The 21,428-nt window shown below is 38.6% G+C and overlaps 5 protein-coding genes across 6 annotated transcripts; 4 read left to right on the top strand and 1 right to left on the bottom strand.

The window, feature by feature from the left end:
- Positions 1–118: 118 nt before the first annotated feature.
- Positions 119–2,213, top strand: LOC108076119 (lymphokine-activated killer T-cell-originated protein kinase). Of its 2 annotated transcripts, XM_070287936.1 has the most exons (4): positions 119–476; positions 994–1,352; positions 1,425–1,914; positions 1,994–2,213. In XM_070287936.1, the coding sequence occupies exons 1-3, from the start codon at positions 214–216 to the stop codon at positions 1,901–1,903; spliced, it is 1,101 nt and encodes a 366-aa protein (XP_070144037.1). In that variant the 5' UTR covers positions 119–213; the 3' UTR covers positions 1,904–1,914; positions 1,994–2,213. The 2 variants fall into 2 exon arrangements, with proteins under 2 accessions (XP_070144037.1, XP_070144036.1); XM_070287935.1 differs by having other exon boundaries at positions 1,425–2,213.
- A 481-nt stretch (positions 2,214–2,694) lies between these two features.
- On the bottom strand, positions 2,695–5,642 carry par-6 (partitioning defective protein 6). Its single transcript, XM_017168788.3, has 3 exons — positions 5,312–5,642; positions 4,777–5,005; positions 2,695–4,716 (listed from the first exon to the last, which is right to left on the bottom strand). The coding sequence occupies exons 1-3, from the start codon at positions 5,387–5,389 to the stop codon at positions 3,956–3,958; spliced, it is 1,068 nt and encodes a 355-aa protein (XP_017024277.1). The 5' UTR covers positions 5,390–5,642; the 3' UTR covers positions 2,695–3,955.
- Positions 5,643–6,141: 499 nt separating this feature from the next.
- On the top strand, positions 6,142–8,531 carry LOC108076078 (ubiquitin-conjugating enzyme E2 S). The gene is made up of 3 exons (XM_017168789.3): positions 6,142–6,653; positions 6,960–7,430; positions 7,496–8,531. Exons 1-3 carry the CDS (start codon positions 6,645–6,647, stop codon positions 7,643–7,645), a joined length of 630 nt encoding a protein of 209 aa, XP_017024278.1. The 5' UTR covers positions 6,142–6,644; the 3' UTR covers positions 7,646–8,531.
- Positions 8,532–9,642: 1,111 nt separating this feature from the next.
- On the top strand, positions 9,643–12,372 carry LOC108076095 (uncharacterized). The gene is made up of 5 exons (XM_017168818.3): positions 9,643–9,882; positions 10,002–10,317; positions 10,378–10,454; positions 10,612–11,032; positions 11,088–12,372. The coding sequence occupies exons 1-5, from the start codon at positions 9,662–9,664 to the stop codon at positions 11,364–11,366; spliced, it is 1,314 nt and encodes a 437-aa protein (XP_017024307.1). The 5' UTR covers positions 9,643–9,661; the 3' UTR covers positions 11,367–12,372.
- Positions 12,373–14,529: 2,157 nt separating this feature from the next.
- LOC108076096 (uncharacterized) lies at positions 14,530–16,364 on the top strand. Its single transcript, XM_017168819.2, has 5 exons — positions 14,530–14,772; positions 14,890–15,205; positions 15,263–15,339; positions 15,472–15,883; positions 15,939–16,364. Exons 1-5 carry the CDS (start codon positions 14,552–14,554, stop codon positions 16,215–16,217), a joined length of 1,305 nt encoding a protein of 434 aa, XP_017024308.1. The 5' UTR covers positions 14,530–14,551; the 3' UTR covers positions 16,218–16,364.
- The last annotated feature ends 5,064 nt before the right edge of the window (positions 16,365–21,428 follow it).

Raw genomic sequence — 21,428 nt, 5'->3', positions numbered from 1 at the left:
TGAAATTTTATTTTTTCCCGCCTCCCAACTGGTACGCAGTGTGACCAGCGGCTGTGGAGGGAAAAAGCCCCTCATTAGGTCATTATAAGCGGTAAATCTGGCGACCACACCAATGTGACCGTTTGCTGTGTTTAAAATACTTGGTGAGGTTTTGCGCGTCGCTTTTCAACAAGATTTCACCCGTCAATTGAATTGAATTAAATTAGAAAACAAATGGAGACACCGCGCCGAAAGCTGCGCGACCTGCACCTGAAGAATGTACAGAACAGCAGCACCTCCATTTGCATACCGCCGTCACCGATGCTGAAGACGCTGCTGGGCCATGGCACCGGCGTCAGCGTTTATCGTTTGGACCGTTCGCCGCGCCAAGGACAGATCCGCTCGCCGTGGGCGGTTAAGCGGATCACCCAGAATCCCCGGATCAGGAAGGATCCTCTGTTCAACAAGCGGATTGTCTACGAGGCCGAGATCCTGCGGTAAGTCCATGTCAGTTGGCGCTGCGGCTGGCCTATATATTCCAGTCGACGCACAGGAAAGCGCCTGTTGGTGTGCGTGTGCCGCCTCCTGTACGTGGGTGTTTGCGTGTTTGTGCTTGTGTGTGTGTTTGTGTGCGTGTTTGTGCTTGTGTGTGTGTCGCAATGCGTTGTTCCTGGTGGCTTGATGCTGCGTGTGCCATAGGGTGATTCGGTTTGTGGGTCAATATCAAATCATAGGGTGTCTTCCCAAAAGAATGGAATTAAAAATAATAAATATTAATAATTAAAAATTAAAAAAATTAATAAATATTAAAAAATATGAATCACCCTAGTGTGCATGCGTAGCGGGTGCTTAAGTTCCTCCTGCGACAGACACAGACTGCATCCAAGGATGGGCAAGGAGCACATTGACCCCCTGAAGTTTTCTTCAAAATGATCCCCCAAAATTTAGCCTCAACTCCACCCTCCCAACCTTTACCCTAGAAATTCCATTTAACAACGCAAATTGTAATTTCAGAAAGCTGCAGCATCCAAATATCGTTGGATTCCGTGGCGTGGTCTCCACCGCCGAGGGCGTGGACACATTAGCTCTGGAACTATGCACCACATCGCTGGGCTCCATTCTCGAGGAGCGTCACGATGAGGATCTGGGGCCGCTGCCGCCAAAGAACACACTGAAAATAATCATGGACATAGCCATGGCCTTGGATTTCCTGCACAATGAGGCCCGCCTGTTGCACGGTGACCTCAAGTCCTTCAATGTTCTGGTCAAGGGAGAATTTGAGATATGCAAGCTCTGCGATTTCGGTGTATCTCTGCCGCTAGACGAGAACGGCGAGGTGAATATGGACAAGAATCCCGAGCTTAACTATGTGGGTAAGTATTTTCCTGAAGGGGGAAACCTGTGGCGAAAGAGGGAAATTGTGTTCATGGAGAAACCTATTTAAGGAACTAGGCTTTGGTCTGCACCGGAGGTCATTGACGAGGTGGGTATAATTGACAGCAAAGCGGATATCTTCAGCTTTGGCCTGGTTATATACGAAACCCTGGCATTGGTGCCGCCACATACCCTAGAACTGGATGCAGCGCTGGGCGAGGAGCTGGAGAATTCCCACAACTTGACCGATGATCACGACAAGCTGCAGGGCAAGCAGCTTAATTATTCCGACACCGAGATGCCAGAGGAGCAATCAGAAGAAGATGCTGATGACGAGTCTGATGTCTCTGACTTTTCACTGAACAATCTACAATCTGCTTATGGCACGCGACCGCCTCTACCCGTGGCCTTCCAGCTCAGCGACGACTATAATTGCATCGTGGAGCTGTTCTATCTGTGCACAAATGCTCTCAGCGAGGATCGACCCGCGGCCAAGACCATTTGGCAGTGCCTCGAGAATAATACGGCAAATGTCTCCACTGCTGACTGAGTGATTTGTATGTAAGTCGTCGTGATTTTAAACACAACAGAAGCTTCCTCAAAATATTTACATTTCCTTTTTTTTTTAATGCCAAATTAGGCACTTTATAAGTTAAATTTAAATGTACATAACGAAAGTCAAAGGAGAGTGGCAAGAAATTAAGAAATATCTCTGGCTGAAAGGGAAGTAAAAAGTAGAGCAAACAAGATTTATCATGTCATGTGGCATTGTTTATCCAGTTAAATCTTGTAATTTGAATTCCGTTTAAATAAACTACGAAATGAGCTTTGACCTTGATTAAACTAAGTATGAAAACTAAGCCCAAGGCTTGTGGTTTTTTCGGGCTTTATTTGGGTTTTTTGGAAAAATTAATCAATTTAATTTTAATTTATTTAAAAGATTTAACAGCTTTAAAAGGGTAACCTTGTAGAGCTGGGAAATATTATAAATAAATTAAATTTAATTTAAAAAAAAACAACTCGATTACAAAGTTCTCTTGATTAAAAAAAAAAAATATATATTATCTGGAAATTTAATCAAGTTTATTTTAATTGTTTTTATAATATTAAACAGCTTTTCACGTTGGGAAATATTATAAATAAATAAAATTAAATTAAAAAAAATACAAAACTCGATTAGAAAGTTCTCTTGATTTATTAAAAAATAATAATCTTAAAACTTAATCTATTTAATTTAAATTTTAATTTATTTATATTACTTACCAGCTTTATAGGGTTTACCTTGAAGCGTTTTGGAAAATATTATAAATAAATTAAATGAATAAAAAACACACCCACAACTCTTTTTACAGGGCTCACTTATGATTTATTAAAAAATAATAATACATACATCAAAATATATAAGTTTTTTTTTCGCTTGTTGCTTACTTTTCGTATATATGGATATAGGGGGTAGTTTTGGGATACACAAGGTTCGCTCTTGTTCTTGAGGGAAATGAGGGTGTTTTGGGTTACGTTACGCATCTTAGTTTTCAGATTCGCTTGCTATCTAGTACTTGTAGGTGAGTGCCTTAGCAGTGTCTTTGCTCGATTTGTTTTGATTTTGTTGACTAAAGCGTACACAGACTTTACAATTAGATCTACGTAGATACGTGTGTTTTTTATATAGATTTTGTATAATATTCTCTTGTATATATATGTATATTATAAAAAAGTTTCGAAATTGCTCTCTTGAAGGCGAAGGCGCTGTTGGTGTTTTTCGTTTTTTTGTTATTTGTTAACTTTGTCTCCACAGTTTTGTGTCTTTTTTTTACAATTTTTACAACAAACAAAATTGAACGAGTATTGGGACAATATTATATAGTATACTTTTACTTTCAATTTATTTTATAAGGTTTTTGTTTATAAAATAATTTGAAAAGAAAAAATACAAATAAAAAAAGGACGACAAGTAAACAAAAATAAAACAAAAAAATATAAAGTATATATATTAAGTTAAAATAATAAACAAAATGAAGCTGGGATAAAAAGTACACCGAGTTTAATAAATTGTCTCACACATTTAAAAAAATATATATAGATTCTGCTACATCGAATGGAATGTTTTTTTTTTTTTTGGTTATAAATTAGTCGTGCTTTTGTGTATAATGATCTTTGTTGTTTAAATTAATAATTAAGTAAATTTCTCTCCCTCTCTCTCTCTATCTCTTTCACTCTGGCTGCCTTCTGCATTTGATGCTCCGTCTCACTCTAATAATAACAAGACGTAAATCTTACAAATTTAAATACACACACACACACACAAAAATATATAAATATATCTTTCGGGGACAACTGACTGGAACTGCATTCAAAAAAACGTGCAAATGAATAATTGTGTGGAATGTTTATGAGGGGGAAACTCTGCACAAATAATAATGGGATCGCCGCCTTTAAGGGATATGATTAACAAGGATATTCTCCTTACAGATACTCCTCACCAAAAGCCGGCGTTGAGCAGCGGATTCAAGCGATTCCTAGCTGGCATAACTTTACAAGATTGACTCGACTTTCCAATCTAATGACCACAAAAATGATGCTTATGATGATGGCTAGGCTAATCCTACAAATGCAGCACTCCATCCTTGACATCGCTGGCCATTATCGTTGACGCATTGGAGGCTGCCTGCTGGTGATGCGACGAGGGTGATGAGGATAATGGCTGCAATGATGCCGCTTGATTGTGATTGTGATTGCCAGTGGCTGTGGGACTCTCGTCAAGTGTCACCCCCGTAAGATCAACGATATCATCCTGATCGTCATGCTCAATCTCATCGGAGGTGTTTGTATTATTAGTGTGATGCGATCCACTCGACAACTGGCTGTTCCGCGAAAAGGAGCCGCGATGTGTCGAGGTCAGCGTTCGCTGATTTGCCGGCTTTACGGTAATGATTAGATTGGAACTATTGGCCACCATCATATCGGTGACCTGGTCAAGCGTCTTACCAGCCACCTCGATGCCATTCACCTCGATTACCTCATCGTTGACGGCCAGCAAACCGGTGCTTTCGGCCAAACCGCCCGGCACTAAACGGGATATAAAAATGCCCGGCTGCTTCTCCAAACCGCTGGCCGTTACCCTTACGGATGTGCCATCCCTAATGTAGAATCCCAGCGGCTTGTCGCTGCCATGCTTAAGCAAACGCACTCTCCGATGCGTTTCTGGTACTATATCCACATCAATAATGGCCGACACCTGACGAAAGTCATGGGGTATCGATATCGATGGGGCCTTGGTCTTTACGGGCGTGTGTCCCATTAGAATGCTGCCTATAAGATTACGCGGCTTCATCGTTCCAAAGCCAGAATACTCGTTCAGGTCATCTGTGGGTTAGGAGAGAAAGATATAAGAACCTGTCAAAGGAGGAAGGTTTTTGTACACACCTTTCCGCTGGACTATTACCCTTAGCAGGGGACGTGCCGTCTTCAGAGCCCGGAGAAAGTTATCATCGTTGTTGATGGGCAGCAGATCATTGTCCCGCGGATCGATATACAGAATGAGAAACTGTATGTTGGCCAGCTTGTGGAGCTGTTCAATGAGGCCAGCAAACTTGTCGAAGCTCTGCTCCGTCTCATTCCGCTTGAAACTCCAGCGCCTGAACTCGGCATCGAACTAGGAGAAGATGATCAAGATGTAATAACTAGACTTTTTGGGGTGGGTTTTCTATCTCTCCTCCCTCCCTTCCCACGGAATAATCAATCAAACTCCACAGGTAGTTGTCGTTTTGAGCTGCGCCAAGGTTTGATATATCAATATCGTGGCCTCCAGTTTCACACACATCCCAGAAGCAATTGAAATCCAATTTCTATGCGCATGAATCAGCAGCTCAGGCGGCGGCATCGGGGCGTGGATGGCGGAGGGGGCGGCGCGTGGGATTCTCTGGCGGTGTAGGGACACGGACGCGAAGCCGGGACTCACCTTCGATTTCACCTCGATTAGAATCGTCTCCCCAGTGGCCGCCGTGGCAGTGGTTGTGTTTATCTTGTTCTTTGACATTTTTCCTTGCACCGTTCCACGCAATTTTCACACACAACACCCAAAGTTGCCAAGTTCAGTTTCTCTGCTTGTGAAAAACCGAGCTGATCTTTCTGGATCCGGACGATGGAAACCGAAACGAACCGATGGGCGATGGGGGCACCGAAATTAAAAGGCTGCGAGGCCAATAAATTAGAGTTAGAAGTCTAAATTAAAAACTAATTAAATAAAAGAAATGGATGGAGGTGGATGGTATTAAATCTCGTTCGGGCGAGTGTTTGGTATTATTTATCGGCACGGTATAAATATACTTTTATCGATATGTCAAGCTGTAGTGCTAGTGCTGAATAATTCCAAATTATTATTGAAACAATTAATGCCAGGCTAATTATTAGTTAAATAAGCCGGATTTAATTAACTTGACTTTATATAAACTGCAAAACAAGCCCCACCGAAGCTAATGGCTGTCTATCGATATATCGATAGAGTCTGAGCAGCCCTGAACGGCGCATTAGTGTAGAGACACTTTGTTTGCTTTGGCCATGTGGACCTAGCAATGCGCTACAGTTGAAAAAATGTCTTATATTAAGCTGTAACTGCCAACTTTACAAATAATTAATTACTGCATATCTACCACTATATTATTTACTAATTTTTAAAGTTAAAAATTTCTTTTAAATCAAGTTTAAAAGTGTTTAATAATCCAGTTGAAGCAAACGACCCGAGCTATTCGCATACTCCCCACAGGTAGGGCATCGCTCAAGACGAGGGTTTCTGTAAATGGGAAACTGTTTTTGTGTGTTGTTGTTGAGCGTGAAGTGTGCAAATGAATTGGGAATTTGTTTAAAAAACCCTCACAACAACAACGGGTTCGATTTCAAAACAATAACAAATCTAAAACCTAATTGCCAGTTGATTGAAATCAAAACACGACCAATTCGAGGGTGCTCGACGAGTCCACCAACGCGGAGCGTGGGAAAACAGCCGAGGAAAACACAAACAACGGAAGGTGGGACTAGGAAAAGCCCAGTGTGATCACGACGCAGCTGAAAGAAACAAGAGGCAGGCGTCCTCTCCAGCGTCCGTAAGGCGGGCGGTGAAATTGCGACGTTCGAAGCACTCGGTAGCTCAGCTGCAGGAATAAGCTGACGCGAAACCTTGAGACACACACACATACACGTACAAGCACGCACTGACGCACACACACACACACACGGGCGCAAGAGCAGCAGCAGCAGCAGCAGGAAGTGGAATTGGAACTGAAACTGCAGGCACCATGAGTTCGGTAAAGTAAACAAAATATTAAACAAGGGCAGCAAAAGCAGATTCCCCATTTACATATACCCAAAGCCTGGAAGCTATGCAATAAGCTAGCGATTCCCTAATTATCCCAATGAGGTCTACTTTAACTTAAAAACAGGAAAAACTATTTTAGGTTATGGGCAGATACTTCTAGGACCTTTCTTTCGAGCTCTATTCTTAACAGTTTCTCTAAAAATAAAACAATTATGTTTACTCTTTATTATTCATTAAGTGTTTCCCCCTCTTAAAGAAACCAAAACTAATCCATTTTATTGATTCATATTTACAGCAATACTCGAATGTGGAAAACCTGTCACCGCAGACGATACGTCAGGTGATGCGGGAACTGCAGGAGATGGAGACCACGCCGCCAGAGGGCATCAAGGTGCTGATCAACGAGAGTGATGTGACAGATGTCCAGGCTCTAATCGATGGTCCAGCCGGCACTCCATATGCCGCCGGCATCTTTAGGGTCAAGCTGACGTTGAACAAAGATTTCCCACAGACGCCGCCAAAGGCGTATTTCCTTACCAAGATCTTTCATCCGAATGTGGCCGCCAATGGTGAGATTTGTGTGAACACACTGAAGAAGGATTGGAAGCCGGATTTGGGCATTAAGCACATACTGCTCACCATCAAATGCCTGCTGATTGTACCGAATCCGGAGTCGGCGCTAAATGAGGAGGCTGGCAAAATGTTGTTGGAGCGTTATGATGACTACTCGCAGCGAGCGCGCATGATGACGGAGATTCACGCCCAGGTAGAATCTGCAAAATATCTTTAAAAAAAACTATGTGTATTTTGAATTATTTTCTTTAACTCTAGCCGGCCAAGTGCGGTGCGGGCGCTGCTGGCGATGCCAAAGACGATGATGGACCCTCGACAAAGAAGCATGCGGGCCTGGACAAAAAACTGCAGGACAAGAAGAAGGAGAAGCTGCTCAAGGAGAAGAAGCGCATGCTGAAGAGATTATGAGAGGCATAAGGCCGAGTTCCATGGACTAGCTAATCAACCAGGAGCAGAAGCAGAAGCCGGAGAGGCAGCAGAAGCAGTAGAACGACGCGAACGGAAACGGAAACCAAGGGGAGGTGGAGAAAGATTAAGATAAACGATAGGACAAAAGATGGATGGCGTGGATCGGGAGCTATGCTGGAGCAGGCGCGCTATGAAATTTTACACTGATCTGAACAAAAGAAAGGAGAAGACGAAAATTAGGAAACAAAAAAACACAAAAAACGAGAGCAAGAAAGCTAAGGCGTTATTCCGGTAGAGATCGTTTGAGGAGATCGGCAAGGAAGAACCACTCCAAAGAAATGTGCATCCAGTTACCATATACATATATACGATTATTTAAACCACACACACACTTTGGTGACAGAATAGCAACTGTCGGCCGAAGGAACTAGCATGTAGAAACAGGAAACAATACAAACCAGAAGCAACCAAGAGAAATGGGGGAAACGCAAACCATCTTCTAAGTAATTTATGTAGTTCTCTTTTCTTCTAACACACACACACACACACACACATGAGCTATATCCTAGCATAATTTATGTAATTAGATTATAGAAAACAAGGAGAACATTATCGCCTCATATATGCCACCATCACCTCTCCAAATTCTCTCTAAAAAAGCATCACCAACTTACCTTAATGATCCTTTTGTTTTAATTCTGTGTCCTTTATTTTAAAGTTGTAACCTTTTAGTTTTAAAAGTAAATATATCCTTGATTTGTCCTGCATAGGTTTTAAGCTAGAAACAAACCAACCAACAACACACACACACATCCAACACACAACCACAAAAATACAGCAAATTATGAATGAAAACGAAAAACAAAAAAAAAAAAACTAAATGCGATCGCTGGCACATTCTGTAGGGATTTTAGGCTAAGTACTTATAGCTGTAAAAACACTTGATGCGGAATGAAGCGAAGCGGAGGGCAATGAAACGGAATGGCACGGTGATAAGTGCTTTGAAAATATCCTTATCCTTTCGTCCGCCATCTCCTTTGCACTGATAAGGAGGCCTGCTGCTCTCTATCCCCTTCTCTCCCTCTCTCTCTCTCTCTGTCTCTGTCTCTCATTCTCTTTGTCACTTCTTTCGTTCGAACATTCTTTAACACACACACACACACACACATAAGTCGAGGGCGGAGAGTAAAAAGCAATAAAAAAGAATAAAATTCCAGAAAATTAAAAAAAAAAAACAAGAATTTACTTGGATTTTGAAAGGGTTTTTGAAGCTTTTTATGTTTTTTTTTAAATTAAAAATTAAATTAAAAATTTTAATTATTTATAGAGTAAAAGGTCTTCAATCAGGTACAGTAATTTCTTTCATAATAATTGAAAAAGTTTATTTTATTTATTTATTTAAATAATTCAATTTATTATTTTATTTATTTATTTTATTAATTCAATTTATTATTTGATTTATTTATTTAATTTATTTTATTTATCATTTATTTATTTTATTTATTCAATGATTTATGTACCTAGGTGAGTACAGGCCATTATCAAAACAGCTCGTTTGCCCGAGGAAAATGTAGATTTTCTTATCAGCAAGCTATAGAAAAATTCTGATAATGTAAAAGCAAAACGGGGAATCCCATTATTTACAGCTTGAACGAGGAGCAACTGATTAATCAGCTTAAGTACAGCTTATACTTCATTTGATTTTATTTTATTTTTATTTTACTACAATATTAATATTATTTATTAATATTTATACATTAAGATTGGTTTTTAATCTAGCAATTTGTATCGGAAGAAGTCTTTTTATTCAGATCGTTATTTTAATATATTTCGCTGAGTTTGTTGCCATTACAACTGATCCCTTGGGTTATCGCTACTGTCGCCGCATGATTATGCAGAGGAGACCCTGCTCTGTAATCGTAGTGATCCGATTTCTGCAGAATCAGCAGTATGGGCGCCTATATAAGGGGCCTCCCCGTTGAGAATATATTCAGTTGAAAAGTAAAATCCGTCGTGATGCTGCCGTTACTTGCCCTATTACTGGGACTCTCCGTTCTTAGTGGACTGCCGCAGGAAATTAAAGGAAGTTGTTCGATTTCAACCTTCAGTCCTGCGCCCTTGGTTATAACCACTTTCGGTTCAAAAAGTTTCGTCAACGCCAAAGCCAGTGTATACGAACGAGAAGATGGCGATGATATTGAACTGCATTGCGGGGGCGGATTCTCTTACTATGACAGGTTTGTTTATTTATTGATTATGCTTTTCTACTGTACAATTATATAACCTTGTCAACCTTGTTACAACTTTAAAGAGAACTGTGTTAAATGAAAATAAAATATTTTATGTGATTTTTTAGATATTATGGCAAAACCAGAACAACTTCTAAAACAAAAGTAACTTTGCGTTGCTATTCAAGTGATCATTTTTATAATGTTGATGAATCCCAGAATCAGCATGTACAAAATATCCACTGTCTGAATAGAGTTAATCAAATGTTTGAGAGTCGAATCAAGTTGCCGAATTGCGAAAAGGATATGACACTTGTTTTGGGCTACGATTTCGGTGAAATCGGATTCCTGAAAAACGCCGCCCTATGCTATGACATCCTGGGAGCTAAGCTAAAATATTTTGGCTACACGACCTTCCCCTCAAAGAATCGAATTGTGGAGACGGTAAGAGCGGTATATATACATATTATTTTTTCCTTGCCTTATTTAATCTTCCATTTACAGACCCAAGTTGGCCAGCTGAATCAGCTGGGATTGGACATAAATGTGACCTACAACAAAAATCTTATCAGAAGCATCAGGTGAGTTGAGATCGCAGTGTTATATATATATATTGATGAATATATATATATGTTATATATATTGATGAATAATGTAGTTTCTATACTAAATAGTCAATGTCTTTGAAAACAATTTATAATTTGCAATTTATTATTATTAATTTTTTTGCTTGAGCAGCCAGAGTGCGATAGACTCCTTCATGTCAACGGAAAAGAAAGTGGCATCGCTGTTTGTCAGCAATGCCTTCCAGTATGCCAGCCTGGCCCAGGATGACCAACAGCTGGATGGCTACGAGGACATGCTGGGCACCGTCTGGCTGCGAGTTTTGCGCTCCGGCAACTGGGCTCACTGGCTATCGGCTATGCGCGTGGCCACCGATCTTGGCGGTCACTTCGACGTCCGAATGGGCGTCTCCGGTACGCTGCAGTTACCAGTAGCTGCCGTGGGTCCCTGCAACGCCAGTAGCCTTATGATCATTGAACTCAGTGATGGCACCTCTCTGCCGGTGCCCGCCCACATCTGGGCGCATGTGCGCGCCCTGGAGTCCACAGGAGGAGCCGGAGACGAGTTTGTCCTCATCGGCCACAATTCACCTTTCGTATGTACCCGAGTTTCGGCCTAGAATTTTAACTATTTGGATGTTTTCTTGGCAGTTCCGCAGCGACAACTCGAGTGCCCTGTGCTCCTCGATGTGCGACCAGGTGCCCTGGCTGAAGGGCACTCTGTTCGCCAGCCTCCATGAGTTCCCCGCCTACGGCCTGGTTCAGTGTTGCCGCGTGGAGGACGTGGCCCAGAAGCTGGACAATTTCCCTGGTGCATATGTTGATGTGGCTGCCTCGACCACAACCGTTGCACCGGTTTTTGGTTTGGGGTATAAGCCCTCAGGAAAATTTCCACAGGTGTTGACCGATTCAAATGATGAATTTGAATAGGATAATCATTTTATAAGGGCATTTTCGGAAACGTAAAACTTAAGAATATCGTAAATCGGCCAAAAAGGCATTTATCAGGCCTGCTCCGGTAATCGAAAGCGGCAAGAATTTTTCGTTTTCGTTTTTGAAAACGAGAAATTGGTGCTCCGGAAATCGAAATCGAAAGATTTTTTCGATTTGAAAAACGGGCACCTTTTTCTGGCCGGAATGAAAAGTAAATGGCTTTTTTTAAATGAAATCAGATCTTATTTACAAAAGGAAAAAAATAGTTTACTCAGTGGTCTATTGATGTTTATTCCACACCACCACAAGATCATTCTGGCACTTAGTTATTTTATAAAAAATTTATTTCTGACCCCTCCTCAGATTTGACAACAAAATTTTTGCCGTGTTCAACCAGTTTTCTCGGTTTGGCGATAGGTCGATAAGTTCACCGCAAAAAGTTATCGCCAAGGTTGCCATATTGTTGGTGGAACGAAACATCCAGTTAAAAATACTTATAAAATATAAATGAATACATTAATAACTTTAAAGGACCGCCAAAATGGTTGTTTATAAATAATGCTATTTAATGTGATTACTTAAATGGTCCAAATTAACCAAATAATTATTTAAGACCACCGGAATTAGAACTGTGAAAAGTGTGGCAGCATCTTAGGTGCCTGGATTTGCTTAATTCTACCATTTTTTTGCCTTTTTCTGGCTTAGAAAAGGGGCAATTGTAAATATAATAGGCAGTACTTTACGTTGTTTGCTTATTACCAACAACACAAGTTAGCTGCTTGAGCAGTGAGAAACAATGAGAAAACGAAACATCCGATAGCAGAAATTTGCCGAAAACCGGAGCAGCTAAAAACGAAAACGGTTCGTTTTCGCCCAAAACGAAATCGAAAAAATTTTACGATTACCGGAGCAGGCCTGAATATCAATTCGGATTTTGTAAGGTTTATAAATCGGCAGCGTTTTGTCTTAGTTTTTACGGGGTTAATAAATCTGCATACTCTAAGCTTTCTTCTGTTTTATTTCTTATCAATTCGGAAAGCGGTTCTGAGTTCGTTTTTCTACGCTTAACAAAGCTGCTTACTCAGTTTTACTGAAATACTTATCTGGAATTTTTAAAGAATTTTTTAAACAATAAGAAGCAAAAAAGTAATGTTCAAACGTTCATAACTCAGCCAGAAAAAAACCTCATTTTCAAGTGTTCATAATTCATCCAAAAACGCATGAAATTCAATTCGGAAACCTGTTTTGAGTTGCTTTTTCTAAGCTTAACAAAACTGCATACTACGTTTTGGGTTCTTTGTAATTTCATTTTTTCGTAATTTTTGAGAATTTTAATGATGGTACCCCTTATCAAATTTCGCAAAAATGGCCAAAAAATCGATTTCTTCGGGACATGTCTAGAAAAATGCGCCTGTTAATGCTGATCAAGAATATATATGGTATATAGGGTCGGAAATGACTCCTTCACTTAAAAAAATATTATTTTGTATTAAAAACTCTGATTTTTTATATTAAAAAATATCATAACTCGGCCAAAAATGCCTTAATTTTAAATCGGAAAACTGTTCTGTGTTAGTTTTTATGAGGTTAATAAATCTGCATACTTAGTTAGAAAAAAAAATGTTGGTCAATATTTGCGCTGGTCCTTTTCCTTGCTTCTTGTCCGGGGTGGGTGGTACTAATGAGCGATGGCGATGACGATGGAATTTGAAATGAGAAAAATAGCAAATTAAAAACTAGAATAGGCATAACTCTGTCAAAAATGCCTTAATTTGCATTCGGAAAGCGGTGTTATGTTAGTTTTTATAAGGTTAACAAATCTGCATACTTAGTTGGAAAAAAAAATTTAGGTCAAAAATTGAGAATTTTAATGATGTAACCCCTTATCACATTTCGCAAAAATGGCTCAAAATTTGATTTCCTCCAAACATGGCTTAAACGATTCGTATTTTAATGCTGATCAAGAATATATATGGTTTATGGGGTCGGAAATGACTCCTTCACTATAAAAAATATTATTTTGTATTATAAAATCTGATTTTTTATATTAAAAAATATCATAACTCTGTCAAAAATGCATTAATTTTAAATCGGAAAACTGTTCTGTGTTAGTTTTAATGAGGTTAACAAATCTGCATACTTAGTTGGAAAAAAAAATTTAGGTCACATTTAGCAAAAATGGCTAAAAATTTGATTTCCCTCAAACATGGCTTAAACGATTCTCCTTTCAATGCTGATCAAGAATATATATGGTTTATGGGGTCGGAAATGACTCCTTCACTTAAAAAAATATTATTTTGTATTATAAACTCTGATTTTTTATATTAAAAAATATCATAACTCTGCCAAAAATGCATTAATTTTAAATCGGAAAACTGTTCTGTGTTAGTTTTTATGAGGTTAATAAATCTGCATACTTAGTTGGAAAAAAAATTATAAATTATTTATAGAGTAAAAGGTCTTCAATCAGGTACAGTAATTTCTTTGATAATACTTGAAAAAGTTTATTTTATTTATTTATTTAATTAATTCAATTTATTATGTTATTTATTTATTTCAATAATTCAATTTATGATTTTATTTATTTATTTAATTAATTCAATTTATTATTTTATTTATTTATTTAATTAATTCAATTTATTATTTTATTTACTTATTTAATTAATTCAATTAATGATTTTATTTATTCAATAATTTATTTACCTAGGTGAGTACAGGCCATTATCAAAACAGCTCGTTTGCCCGAGGAAAATGTAGATTTTCTTATCAGCAAGCTATAGAAAAATTCTGATAATGTAAATAGCAAAACGGGGAATCCCATTATTTACAGCTTGAATGAGGAGCAACTGATTAATCAGCTTAAGTACAAGCTTATACTTCATTTGATTTTATTTTATTTTTATTATTTATTAATATTTATATATTAAGATTGGTTCTTAATCTAGCAATTTGTATTGGAAGAAGTCTTTTTATTCAGATCGTTCTTTTAATATATTTCGCTGAGTTTGTTGCCATTACAACTGATCCCTTGGGTTATCGCTACTGTCGCCGCATGATTATGCAGAGGAGACCCTGCTCTGTAATCGTAGTGATCCGATTTCTGCAGAATCAGCAGTATTGGCGCCTATATAAGGGGCCTCCCCGTTGAGAATATATTCAGTTGAAAAGTAAAATCCGTCGTGATGCTGCCGTTACTTGCCCTATTACTGGGACTCTTCGTTCTTAGTGGACTGCCGCAGGATGTAAAAGGAAGTTGTTCGATTCCAACCTTAAGTCCTGCGCCCTTGGTTGTTACTACTTTCGGTTCAAAAAGTTTCGTCAACGCCAAAGCCAGTGAATACGAACGAGAAGATGGCGATGATATTGAGCTGCATTGCGGGGGCGGATTCTCTTACAAATACGGGTTTGTTTATTTATTGATTATGCTTTTGTACTGTGGAATGATACAACATTGTCAAGGGTTACAACTTTAAAGAGAACTGTGTTAAATGATAATAAAATATTTTATGTGATTTTTTAGACGTTATGGAGACCAAACCAGAACAACTTCTAAAACAAAAATAACTTTGCGTTGCGATTCAAATGGTTGGTTTTATTCTCTTGATGAACACCAGGATAACTATCTAAGAAGTATCCACTGCCTGAATAGAGTTTATCAAATGTTTGAGAGTCGAATCAAGTTGCCGAATTGCGAAAAGGATATGACCCTTGTTTTGGGCTACGATTTCGGTGAAATCGGATCCCTAAAAAACGCCGCCCTATGCTATGACATCCTGGAAGCTAAGCAAAAATATTTTGGCTACACGACCATCCCAAAGAATCGAATTATGGAGACGGTAAGAGCGGTATATATATATATATTTTCCTTGCCTTATTTAATCTTCCGTTTACAGACCCAAGTTGGCCAGCTGTATCAGCTGGGATTGGACATAAATGTGACCTACAACAAAAATCTTATCAGAAGCATCAGGTGAGTTGAGATCGCATTAGATTAGTGTTATATATATTGATGAATAATGTAGTTTCTATACTAAATAGTCAATGTCTTTGAAAACAATTTATAATTCGTAATTTTTTATTATTAATTTTTTTGCTTGAGCAGCCAGAGTGATATAGACTCCTTCATGTCAACGGAAAAGAAAGTGGCATCGCTGTTTGTCAGCAATGCCTTCCAGTATGCCAGCCTGGCCCAGGATGAGCAACAGCTGGGTGGCTACGAGGACATGCTGGGCACCGTCTGGCTGCGAGTTTTGCGCTCCGGCAACTGGGCTCACTGGCTATCGGCTATGCGCATGGCCACCGATGCTGGCGATGACTTCGACGTCCGAATAGGCGTCTCCGGGACGCTGCAGTTACCAGTGGCTGCCGTGAGTCCCAGTAGCTCTATGATCATTGAACTCAGTGATGGCACCTTTCTGCCGGTGCCCGCCCACATCTGGGCGCATGTGCGCGCCCTGGAGTCCACAGGAGGAGCCGGAGACGAGTTTGTCCTCATCGGCCACAATTCACCTTTCGTATGTACCCGAGTTTCGGCCTAGAATTTTAACTATTTGGATGTTTTCTTGGCAGTTCCGCAGCGACAACTCGAGTGCCCTGTGCTCCTCGATGTGCGACCAGGTGCCCTGGCTGAAGGGCACTCTGTTCGCCAGCCTCCATGAGTTCCCCGCCTACGGCCTGGTTCAGTGTTGCCGCGTGGAGGACGTGGCCCAGAAGCTGGACAATTTCCCTGGTGCATATGTTGATGTGGCTGCCTCGACCACAACCGTTGCACCGGTTTTTGGTTTGGGGTATAAGCCCTCAGGAAAATTTCCACAGGTGTTGACCGATTCAAATGATGAATTTGAATAGGATAATCATTTTATAAGGGCATTTTCGAAAACGTAAAACTTAAGAATATCGTAAAAGGCATTAATATCAATTCGGATTTTGTAAGGTTTATAAATCGGCAGCGTTTTGTCTTAGTTTTTATGGGGTTAATAAATCTGCATACTCTAAGCTTTCTTCTGTTTTATTTCTTATCAATTCGGAAAGCGGTTCTGAGTTCGTTTTTCTAAGCTTAACAAAACTGCATACTCAGTTTTGCTAAAATACTTACCTATAATTTATAAAAAATTTAAGCAAAAAATCAGAAAAACCCTCATAACTCGGCCAAAAACGCATGAAATTCAATTCGGAAAGCTGTTCTGAGTTGCCTTTTCTATGCTTAACAAAACTGCATACTCAGTTTTGCTAAAATACTTACCTATAATTTATAAAAAATTTAAGCAAAAAATCAGAAAAACCCTCCCAACATTGCAATATAGCTAGATGAGCATCACTGCCATTAAGCCCGATTTTATAGCCTCCCAACATTGCAATATAGCTAGATGAGCATCACTGCCATTAAGCCCGATTTTATAGCCTCCCAATAATGCAAAATAGCTGGATGAGCATCACTGGCAGTTAGTGAGATGCCATTTTGTCCCAATAATGCAAAATAGCTAGATGAGCATCACTGACAGTTAGTGCGATGCCATTTTGTCCCAATAATGCAAAATAGCTAGATGAGCATCACTGACAGTTAGTGCGATGCCATTTTGTCCCAATAATGCAAAATAGCTAGATGAGCATCACTGACAGTTAGTGCGATGCCATTTTGTCCCAATAATGCAAAATAGCTAGATGAGCATCACTGACAGTTAGTGCGATGCCATTTTGTCCCAATAATGCAAAATAGCTAGATGAGCATCACTGGCAGTTAGTGAGATGCCATTTTGTCCCAATAATGCAAAATAGCTAGATGAGCATCACTGGCAGTTAGTGAGATGCCATTTTGTCCCAATAATGCAAAATAGCTAGATGAGCATCACTGGCAGTTAGTGAGATGCCATTTTGTCCCAATAATGCAAAATAGCTAGATGAGCATCACTGGCAGTTAGTGCGATGCCATTTTGTCCCAATAATGCAAATAGCTAGATGAGCATCACTGGCAGTTAGTGAGATGCCATTTTGTGCCAATAATGCAAAATAGCTAGATGAGCATCACTGACAATTAGTGCGATGCCATTTTGTCCCAATAATGCAAAATAGCTAGATGAGCATCACTGGCAACTAGTGAGATAGATGCCATTTTCTACCAATAATGCAAAAAAATAGCTAGATGAGCATCACTGATGCACTTGGGCATCACTGCCATTAAACCCCCCAATATTGAAATATAGCCAGATGAGCATCACTGATGCAAGTGAGCAAAATTTTTCATTCAATTTGGCCGTTTTCCAAACTGGGGTAACAGGCGAACAGAAATCAGCAGCAAGCAACTGAAAACTGGTATAAACTGTTATAAAAACTTATGGGCAAAAATAATAATTGGTATAAACTGTTATATTTCATTTTATGCATTTATACCTATTTGTTGCCGACAACAACAGCTTGATGGGAATAACAACCTTTTTACAACAACATCCCTACAGCAGCCCATCCAAATTTCTGAAATTTTCCATACAAATTGGCCGTTTCCCAAACTGGGATACCAGGCGAACAGAAACCAGCAGCAAGCAACTGAAAACTGGTATAAACTGTTATAAAAAGTCCAAGTTTCGAACCATTGATCTTGGAGTAAGCACAGACTCAAACCAGATGTGACCATATTGTTAATTTCTGTCTAAAATGTTGCTAAATGCACCTGGGCACACTGAAACTGGACGTTACATTTAAATTCGAGTTTGGCCGTTAATTTTCAAAAATATGTTTAAAAAATCAAAAAAAATCTAAAAAATCTAAAAAAAATCTAAAAAATCTAAAAAATCGAACAAAAAATCTAAAAAATAAAAAAATATCTAGAAAATATCTACAAAAATCTAGGTACTTACCAACAACTAAAATACTTACCACAACAACTTTTTAGACCATAAAAAAACACTCTAAATATGTTTTATTTTATTTTTTATTTATTTTCATTTTATTTTTATAAATATCCATTTGGCCCCACTGTTTCCGCAAGGGCAACCTGCACCCATTGTTAGCGCCTCCTCAAGCAATTGCCGCTGGCAGAGTGCATGTGTGGAAAAGCGGGAAAATCCTGGGGAAAGGGGAGCGCAGCTTGAGCCACGCTCACCTAGCTATATTAAAAATATTGGGAGAAAAAGGCATACTTACCATAGTTTTGCTGGTTTCAGCTTGTCCCTTCGGCCATCATATTTATGACCCATGTTGCAATTGTACATTTTAAGCAGCTTAAGTTTGTGGCTGCCGTTTTGCACATGGAAATGGGGGGGGGGGACTGTGGGGTTTTTTGGGGAGCGACAACACAAAACAAAATTTGTTGGATGGCAATTAGGAAAAGCTGGCGCTGCCAATTGATAACGATAAATGCGACTAAGCGATGCTCATTTCATTGTTCTTATATAGGAAAAATAAAATAAAACAAAATAATATAAAATAATGTATTTCATTGTTTTTATTTAAGTTCATTAACATGGTATAAAATAAAGTATTTTAAATGTTGCTTGTTGTATTCGTTGCTGTTGGTTTAAAAGTAGCCGGCAGACCTGACTGGCGGTGCTCTCTCCATATCCCTGATTCCTGATCCCTCTTCCTCCATTCCCATCCCTTGTCAACAATCCTTTTGCGTGTGTCGTTGGTCCTTTCTCTTGGTTCTTGGCCGGGGTGGGTATCAGGTCTACTGATACTGATGACTAGGAGCGATGACGATGGCAATGACGGGGGAAAGTCTGTAATTGAAAAGAGAAAATTAGCAAATTAAAAACTAAAAAAGGGATAACTCTGTCAAAAATGCCTTAATTTGCATTCGGAAAGCGGCGTTATGTTAGTTTTTATAAGGTTAACAAATCTGCATACTTAGTTAGAAATTGAAAATTTTATCAAATTTTGAGAATTTTAATGATGTAACCCCTTATCGAATTTCGAAAAAATCACACAAATTTTTTTTTTCTCCGGAGTTGGCTTAAACGATTCGCCTGTTGATGCTGATCAAGAATATATAGGGTTTATAGGGTCGGAAATGACTCCTTCACTTAAAAAAATATTATTTTGTATTATAAAATCTGATTTTTTATATTAAAAAATATCATAACCCGGCAAAAAATGCATTAATTTTAAATCGGACAACTGTTCTGTGCTAGTTTTTATGAGGTTTACAAATCTGCATACTTAGTTGAAAAAAAAATTTTAGGTCAAAAATTGCAAATTTTAATGATGTAACCCCTTATCACATTTCGCAAAAATGGCTCAAAATTTGATTTCCCTCAAACATGGCTTAAACGATTCTCCTTTCAATACTGATCAAGAATAAGCACAGACTCAAACCAGATGTGACCATATTGTTAATTTCTGTCTAAAATGTTGCTAAATGCACCTGGGCACACTGAAACTGGACGTTACATTTAAATTCGAGTTTGGCCGTTAATTTTCAAAAATATGTTTAAAAAATCAAAAAAAATCTAAAAAATCTAAAAAAAATCTAAAAAATCTAAAAAATCGAACAAAAAATCTAAAAAATAAAAAAATATCTAGAAAATATCTACAAAAATCTAGGTACTTACCAACAACTAAAATACTTACCACAACAACTTTTTAGACCATAAAAAAACACTCTAAATATGTTTTATTTTATTTTTTATTTATTTTCATTTTATTTTTATAAATATCCATTTGGCCCCACTGTTTCCGCAAGGGCAACCTGCACCCATTGTTAGCGCCTCCTCAAGCAATTGCCGCTGGCAGAGTGCATGTGTGGAAAAGCGGGAAAATCCTGGGGAAAGGGGAGCGCAGCTTGAGCCACGCTCACCTAGCTATATTAAAAATATTGGGAGAAAAAGGCATACTTACCATAGTTTTGCTGGTTTCAGCTTGTCCCTTCGGCCATCATATTTATGACCCATGTTGCAATTGTACATTTTAAGCAGCTTAAGTTTGTGGCTGCCGTTTTGCACATGGAAATGGGGGGGGGGGGGGCCTGGGGGGTTTTTTGGGGAGCGACAACACAAAACAAAATTTGTTGGATGGCAATTAGGAAAAGCTGGCGCTGCCAATTGATAACGATAAATGCGACTAAGCGATGCTCATTTCATTGTTCTTATATAGGAAAAATAAAATAAAACAAAATAATATAAAATAATGTATTTCATTGTTTTTATTTAAGTTCATTAACATGGTATAAAATAAAGTATTTTAAATGTTGCTTGTTGTATTCGTTGCTGTTGGTTTAAAAGTAGCCGGCAGACCTGACTGGCGGTGCTCTCTCCATATCCCTGATTCCTGATCCCTCTTCCTCCATTCCCATCCCTTGTCAACAATCCTTTTGCGTGTGTCGTTGGTCCTTTCTCTTGGTTCTTGGCCGGGGTGGGTATCAGGTCTACTGATACTGATGACTAGGAGCGATGACGATGGCAATGACGGGGGAAAGTCTGTAATTGAAAAGAGAAAATTAGCAAATTAAAAACTAAAAAAGGGATAACTCTGTCAAAAATGCCTTAATTTGCATTCGGAAAGCGGCGTTATGTTAGTTTTTATAAGGTTAACAAATCTGCATACTTAGTTAGAAATTGAAAATTTTATCAAATTTTGAGAATTTTAATGATGTAACCCCTTATCGAATTTCGAAAAAATCACACAAATTTTTTTTTTCTCCGGAGTTGGCTTAAACGATTCGCCTGTTGATGCTGATCAAGAATATATAGGGTTTATAGGGTCGGAAATGACTCCTTCACTTAAAAAAATATTATTTTGTATTATAAAATCTGATTTTTTATATTAAAAAATATCATAACCCGGCAAAAAATGCATTAATTTTAAATCGGACAACTGTTCTGTGCTAGTTTTTATGAGGTTTACAAATCTGCATACTTAGTTGAAAAAAAAATTTTAGGTCAAAAATTGCAAATTTTAATGATGTAACCCCTTATCACATTTCGCAAAAATGGCTCAAAATTTGATTTCCCTCAAACATGGCTTAAACGATTCTCCTTTCAATACTGATCAAGAATATATATGGTTTATGGGGTCGGAAATGATTCCTTCACTTAGAAAAATATTATTTTGTATTATTAAATCTGATTT

The sequence above is a fragment of the Drosophila kikkawai genome, chromosome X, assembly GCF_030179895.1.
Source record: "Drosophila kikkawai strain 14028-0561.14 chromosome X, DkikHiC1v2, whole genome shotgun sequence".
Lineage (NCBI taxonomy): Eukaryota > Metazoa > Arthropoda > Insecta > Diptera > Drosophilidae > Drosophila > Drosophila kikkawai.
Note: the sequence above shows the minus strand (reverse complement) of the source record. Positions and strands in the feature narration are given on the sequence as shown.